This window comes from Triticum dicoccoides, chromosome 6A (assembly GCF_002162155.2).
Source record: "Triticum dicoccoides isolate Atlit2015 ecotype Zavitan chromosome 6A, WEW_v2.0, whole genome shotgun sequence".
NCBI classification, from domain to species: Eukaryota; Viridiplantae; Streptophyta; class Magnoliopsida; order Poales; family Poaceae; genus Triticum; species Triticum dicoccoides.
Genome location: NC_041390.1, coordinates 429,148,508 through 429,155,859, shown reverse-complemented (window position 1 = coordinate 429,155,859; position 7,352 = coordinate 429,148,508). Strand labels below are relative to the sequence as shown.

Below are 7,352 nucleotides of genomic sequence, written 5' to 3'. Positions count from 1 at the left end.
CCCTCACTACTAACTCCTTCAAAGCCACGTAGACCAATTCTGTTACGAAGACGATACATCTTATCCTTTTGCTGTCTAGTTTCACATAAGAAAACCATACTTGGGGAATGGGCTCGAGTCAGAGCCACGATGTCGCGAACTGTCGAGGCGTTCCCCGCACCACGGCAGTTCCACACTATGGAATTCATTGCTCCTGACGGGGCGCCACACTTGGCCCCGTCAGTTGACCGGCGGCCCCTGGGTCGGTTGCCTCCATACCTTCCATGAGGTCCTCATCGTCCACCTCCTCAACATGCTTCTGCACGTTCTTATTGTCGAACACTTGGTCCTGGAACACACCGGCCTCCTCCAGATTGACCTTAGCAAGTTCCATCTCTTTCTCTTCCTCCTGGTCCTCTCCTTCCAAGAAATCATCTCGTCCTTTCATCTCTGGTCTGTCCATGGCTTGACCGTTCTGGTATTCCTCTGATTGCCCCAGCGTCTGTCCATGGCTTGACCGTTCTGGTATTAAATATAGGCGTACATATACTCCGAGGAGTACACAAAATATATTAAATATATATACGTACACACATGTAAGTGTACACTACAGATTCATTATGCTGGTTACAATGTTACACTTACATAGCACGTTCGCAGTCACTCTAATTCTAGTGAAGGACACTCTTCACTCTTGCGCATTGCAGCCCCCATAGGATGTTTTAATTGCATGCATTTTGCTGGCCACCACTTTCATATTCATTCTTTCGCCTGGTACTGGGTGCGTACAGGAAAGTGCTAGTTGCAGCACAGATAGCAAACATTGATGAACTGAATTTTCTGAAATCTTCTTTGATTGAGCAATTCCTTGCATTCTTCACTGAGATTAGCATCAATGACACGAACTATTTCATGTGGAAAGTTGCTCTCCACAAAGTCGACAATGCTAACTCCATCCTCGAACAATGGATCTGTTGGTCTTTTTCCGGTCATCATTTCCAGCAGTATTATCCCAAAACCGTAAACATCTCCGCAAGTTGATGCATGGCGGCCACCTCCCGCGTACTCTAAAGAGAGATACATGTATAAGATACAGTTATGTATTGAAGTATTGGATTGCCTGAGATGTACTGAAGGTATGACAAGAAACCAACATAAACATACCTGGACCAATATATCCAATAGTACCCTTCATACCGACTGATGATGAACTCACTGAACCAGGTGATGTTGACCTGGAATCTTGGTAAAAACTTGCAATACCAAAGTCTCCTAAAAGAGCGGTCATATCATCATCCAGAAGAATATTGCTGGGCTTCAGGTCACAATGGATGGTGGGTCTTCCGCAGTCATGGTGTAGATAATCCAGTGCGTCAGCCATGTTAACAGCTATGTCTAATCTTTGAGCTAAGCTTAAATGTTTATGAGCCTTCCCGTCCTCTCTGTGATGCAGCCATGTGTCTAGGTTCCCATTAGGCATGAACTCATAAACTAAAGCTTTGAAAACATTGCCTGTATTGTCTACCGTCGAGCAAGCAGTTATGATGGGAAGAAGATTTCTATGCTGAATGCTTCGCAGTGCCTCGCATTCTTTCAGAAAGCTTCTCTCAGCTCCATGCATTTCAAGATCAAAAACCTTGACGGCCACTTCCACCTTAGAATCCTTTAACTTTCCGCGATAGACAGAGCCATAACCTCCTCTCCCAACCAGGTTAGATTCAGAGAAGTTTGATGTGGCTTGTGCTAGATCCGCATAAGAAACCTTCAGAAAATTCTCGCCTAATGAAGCTGATGTATCATTTGCCCTTCGCATCTTCTTCTCAAGGAGTACAAAGTAGATCAACAGTACCAGTGACAAGAATCCAAATATTGGAATCAATACTTTAATCAAACGGTATCGTCTCTCCTCTTCTTTCTTGGAAATGGTTGTGCATGAAGCCATGTGAAGATCCACGGCGCCTCCGCAGAGCCCCCAATTGTTCTCAAGTGAAACAGCCGTAGCATTTTCGAATGCTCCATCTCTGGGTATTTTTCCTTCAAGATGATTATATGAAAGGTCAAGATGGTTTAGGAACTCTAGTTTGTTTAGAGCCGACGGGATGGTGCCTGACAAGTTGTTGTGTGATAGATTTAGTATACTCAGAGACAACAGTTTGCCAAAAGCTATTGGGATGTTTCCTGACAGAAAGTTTTGGTCCATTTGCAGACTCCGTAAGCCGTAACATTGGCCCAAAGAATCTGGAATACTCCCTGTGAGCTTATTTGAAGAAAGATCTAAAGTAGTGAGTTGCTTAAGGGCGCTAATCTGAGGTATCTCACCTTGGAGATTATTGTGGCTAAGATTCAATGACGTAAGCTGTTGGAGGCTTCCTAAGCTGGGTGGTATGTACCCGTAAAGATTGTTAGAGCTAAGGACTAGCTGTGTGAGTGGGAGGTTTCCCAGGCTGGGGGGTATGAGGCCCTCGAATTGATTATCATAGAGATAAAGATTTATCAACCGAGTAAGATTGCTAATAGAGGGTGGGATTTGGCCGGTGAAGCGGTTTGAGCGGAGAGTTAATCCTTCAAGGCCTTTTAGGTTTCCAATCCATCCTTCTATTGTGCCGCTTAAGTTGTTTATACCTAGTGCCAGTTGATTTAATGCACTAAGGTTGCCGATGCTCTGGGGTACTTGTCCTGATAAGCTATTTTGAGTCAAAGTAAGTTTTTCTAGTTTGTTGGATAGGTTACCGACAGACTGCGGTATAGATCCCTGCAGCTGGTTGAAACCCAGTGAGAGTGAGTTTAGAGAACGACAGTTCGTCAATGCATTGAAGAATTCCCAGTCCCTTGTTTCAAGCTGGTTATACTGAAGGTTTAGATTAGTCAGATTTGAGAGCTTTCCAAAAGAGTTAGGAATTTGCCCGGTGAAATTGTTAGCTGATAAGTCTATTACTTTTAATCCTGTGGCGTTGCCTAGGGAAGCTGGGATGTGCCCTTCAAACATGTTGCCACTCATTGTAAGGTGTACGAGACCCCGAAGGTCACCTATATTAGGTGGCAATACCTTGCCTAGCATATTCAGCTCCAAGCCTAGATATAGGAGAGAAACAGAAAGGTTTCTGTTCAAGATGGAATGCGGGAATTCACCTGAAAGATTATTTTCTCCCAGGAGCAAGTATTGTAAACTAGGCAATTGCCCAAGCTCATTAGGAATGCTTCCCTCGAGTTTGTTTGATGCCAAACTGAAGTATTCTAGACTTGAAACAAAGCCTAACTTCGGAGGAATTTGACCCACTAGCATGTTAGTAGAGAGATCTAATGTGGCCAGCTTTGGTAGAGAAACTATTTTCAGAGGAATTTGACCCACTAGCAAGTTTCTAGATAGATCTAAGTAAGTCAGATTTGAAAGCAAGTCCAGATTCGGAGGAATTGGACCAACTAGCATGTTATGGGAGAGATCTAATGTGACCAGCTTTGATAGAGAAACTAGTTTCGGAGGAATTTGACCCACTAGCATGTTACTTGAGAGATCTAAGTAAGTAAGATTTGAAAGCAAGTCCAAATTCGGAGGAATTGGACCCACTAGGAAGTTTATAGAGAGATCTAAAGTGTCCAAGCTGGAACAGTTGGTAAGTGAATCAGGAATCATCCCATTTAACCTGTTGTTGTTCAGAGAAAGTGTCTGGAGTTGTTGGAGATGGCCAAGGACAGGTAAGGGACCAACGAAGTTATTATATGAAAGGTCAAGCGTTTCAAGGAAGGTTAAGTTTCCAAGAGAGGAGCTGATTTGGCCTGCTAAGTCCAATTCAGTGAGTATAAGCGACAAGACACGAAACGGCCGTGTCGTGGTGCAGATGACACCATTCCATCGACAGAAGTGGGTGGTGGTGCTCCAATTGCTCAAGGCTTCCTGAGGATTGTTGATGCCCTGCTTGAAGTCTAGCAGCGCGTGCAGATCGACGCTGTTCTCGTGGATCCTTGTGCAATGGACGTTGCCAACTCCGTTACAGAGCAGCAGCAGTGCCAACAGTAAAAGCATGACGAGCTTCGCCGGTTGCTTGGGAGAACGCATGAGGCCCTGGTCACCTGCAAAACTGGTCATAAATTTGGTGGCAAGTTATGAACTGCATGTTTACTAGCGGACAAACGTTGCGCCCATATGCTGTGAGCAGCTATGAACGAACAATACGTGTGCTAACATCGAGGACTAGCGCTCAGTTATTTGAAGCGCAATCGAGTAACTTTAGCAAATGTCACCCACAAGTCTGACAGCAAGATACAAGCCAAAAGAGATACGTAATCAGAGAGAGAGAGAGGGTACGCACCTCTGCTCGACCGGGGGAGCAGAACAGTACGGGAACCGTTTCTGCTTTGGTTTTGCCGGGTGGCGGTGTGCGAGCTGTGAAGTGTGCGGGTGCGTGTGCGTTGGATGCTCAGCTGGCTCATGGCCCAGGTGTTTAAAAACACATTTGCCGCATCCTCGCATCCACACACATGCATCTCATCTGAAATTCCAACGCCTTATCTTAGCTTGACCGCTGCTACATCGAAGACCTGGAATCAGTCAAACTTTCCAGTAAGAGCAACTCCAACGGGCCGATCTAAACGGACAACGTTTTTGTCCGTTTTTTGTTCGTTTAGATCGGTCCGGCGGACACAAACGTCTGGCGTTGTGTTTGGGTCGGCGCGGACGCCTAACGCTGGCCCGACCCATTTCGTCGGCGCGCCAAAAAAATATATTGCGAACAGTGTGAAAATAAATACATGCATTTAGTTAAACATAAAAGCCGGCCACGAAGGCCGGTGAAAGTCCACATTACATTAATTAAAACACTAAAAACTAGATGACGCGCTGCCCTAAACGTCCTCGTCGGTGGCGGCGGCTGCGTCAGGACCGGTGAGGTCGATCAATGTCGGCGCAGGGCCGGCCCAGGGGAACGCCCTGTTCCAGGTGGCGACGCGGCGGACGGCGAGGAGACGCGCGGCGCGTCCGCTTCGCGTCCGCGCCGACGCATTCCAGACACAATTTTGGGCCGGAAATATTTTTTTTTTGAAACAAGGCAAAAGGCTTGCCATTTTCATTAATTAAGGAGAAGGTTTAGACAAGAGCCGCAGAGCGGCAAGAAAGAAAGATTACTCTCGCGACATAAGCGCACTCAGGTGGTTGGCTCCCGCCAACGCCCAAAGATTGGCCTCCTTTTTGATCTTGGCAACAATAATGGTGGTCGGTGAAGCCGTGTTGCGAAAGACTCTTGCGTTCCGCTCTTTCCACATTTCCCACATGACAAGCATCAGAACAGAGGCAGCGGCTTTCTTGATGTGCCCTCCAGAGTTTATCGTCTTAAGCCACCAATCTTGAACCGTGTCTTCATGGCGCCAAATCAGTGGCGAGTGGTCCTGCATGCCGAGCCAGGCGACCACCGCATGCCAGACACGGGTAGTGAACCTACACTGGAAGAGGAGATGGGAGGCGGACTCTTGGACTTGTTTGCATAGGGGACAAAGTCCACAGTTTGGCCATCCTCACCGTTGTAATCGACCCGCCGTCCACACACGGTTTTGGATGATAAGCCAAGTGAAGACCTTGCATTTTGGGGGAGCCCAACTCTTCCAGATTGTGGGAGCAGTTGGGCTGAGAACTAGGCCCTCGAATTGTGCCATGTATGCTGTAGCCGTCGAATATTCACCACTGGAAGTGAATTTCCAGGAAATGGCGTCCTTCCTATCCGGATTGAGAGCAACTTCAGTAACCAACTCCCATAAGACCGCAAACTCCTGGATATGTGCCAAAGTGAGCCCCTGTGAAATGTCAATTTGCCGGACCCAGAAATTGTTGTCAAGAGCCTTACAAACCAAACATGCCTTCTTTTTGGATATTTCGAAGATTTTAGGAGCGATATCTTTAGGTCGGAGGCTATTGAGCCAAGATGACTCCCAGAATTTTGCTTTTTTGCCATCACCAATGGCCACAATCGTGGATGCTGAAAAAAGATCTCTGTCAGTATCAGTACAAGGCGTTTCCATCCCCAACCAAGTTTTGGGAGGGTCAGCCCATTCGAACCAAAGCAAACGAAGACAAAGGGCGGTCGCAAATTTCTCAAGATTGAGCATACCCAGGCCACCGAAGATCTTGGGCTTGCAAACATGCTCCCAATTAACCTTACACTTTCCACCAGACACCTTGTCACAGCCAGCCCAAAGATAAGCACGTCGCAAGCTGTCAATCTTTTTCCACACCTCAGCTGGGAGCTCCATCGGCGTGAGATGGTAGATCGCAATGGCTGTGAGGACAGCTTTGACCAAAACAATGCGTCCAGGGGTCGCAACATGCATAGCCGACCAAGGCGGCAGCTTGCCCGCAATCTTGTCCTCAAGATACTGAAAGTGTATGCGCTTGAGTCTAGTGACCGACAGGGGAAGGCCAAGGTACCACAAGGGGAAAGATGTTCGGACCACCGGGAAAGCCTGAAGGATGTCATCAAGGTCCAAGTCGGCACAACGGATGAGCGCAACTAAGCTCTTGTTGCAATTGGTGACTAATCCAGTGACTTCACCAAAGGCAGAAAGCGTTGAAGCAAGGAATTGTATATCTTCCTTAAAAGGAGCCACAAATATGGCCGCATCGTCAGCGTATAAGGAGGCCCGGATGGGGTTGCCATGGAGTGGATGGAGGTTGCCTTGCGCGGTAGCCTTGGCTAGGATATGGTGCAGGGGATGAATGGCAAGGACAAAGAGCAGAGGGGAGAGAGGATCCCCCTGCCGAAGCCCACATCCGTGTGTGATTGGGTCGCCAGCAACACCATTGAGTAGAACTTTGGAGGAGGCCGTGAAAAGGAGAGCAGATATCCAATCACAGAACCGGCTTGGGAAGTGATGGTGGCGCAGCAAGTCCATAAGGTAATCCCACCTAACCGAGTCGAAGGCTTTCTTGATGTCTAGCTTGAGAAGCAAAGTAGGGGATTTGGTACGGTGGAGTCTGCGGGTCAAGTTGCGGACATACATGAAGTTGTCGTGGATACTTCTTTTCCTAATGAAGGCACATTATGTGTTGGAGACGAGCGCGGACATGTGAGGGGCTAGCCGAGTAGCCATCATCTTAGCTATGATCTTTGCAACCGCGTGAATGAGACTGATAGGCCGAAAATCGGAGATGTCTTCAGCCCCATCTTTTTTTGGGATGAGGGCAATGTTGGCTGAGTTGAGCCAATGGAGGTTGTTCACATGCAGATTGGAGAAATTATTGATCACAAGCATAATCTCCGTCTTAATGATGTCCCAACATTCTTTGAAGAAAACTCCAGTGAATCCGTCCGGGCCCGGAGCCTTGTCTCCCGGGAGCTCTTGGATCGCCAAACGGACCTCCTCTTCGGTGAATGGTGTCCCAAGGTCCG

General features: G+C 47.4%; 1 protein-coding gene across 1 annotated transcript; it reads right to left on the bottom strand.

Annotated features, from left to right (window-relative positions):
* Positions 1-520: 520 nt before the first annotated feature.
* LOC119317120 (receptor kinase-like protein Xa21) lies at positions 521-4,390 on the bottom strand. Its single transcript, XM_037591518.1, has 3 exons — positions 4,287-4,390; positions 1,144-4,055; positions 521-1,046 (listed from the first exon to the last, which is right to left on the bottom strand). Exons 2-3 carry the CDS (start codon positions 4,031-4,033, stop codon positions 778-780), a joined length of 3,159 nt encoding a protein of 1,052 aa, XP_037447415.1. The 5' UTR covers positions 4,034-4,055; positions 4,287-4,390; the 3' UTR covers positions 521-777.
* Positions 4,391-7,352: the final 2,962 nt, after the last annotated feature.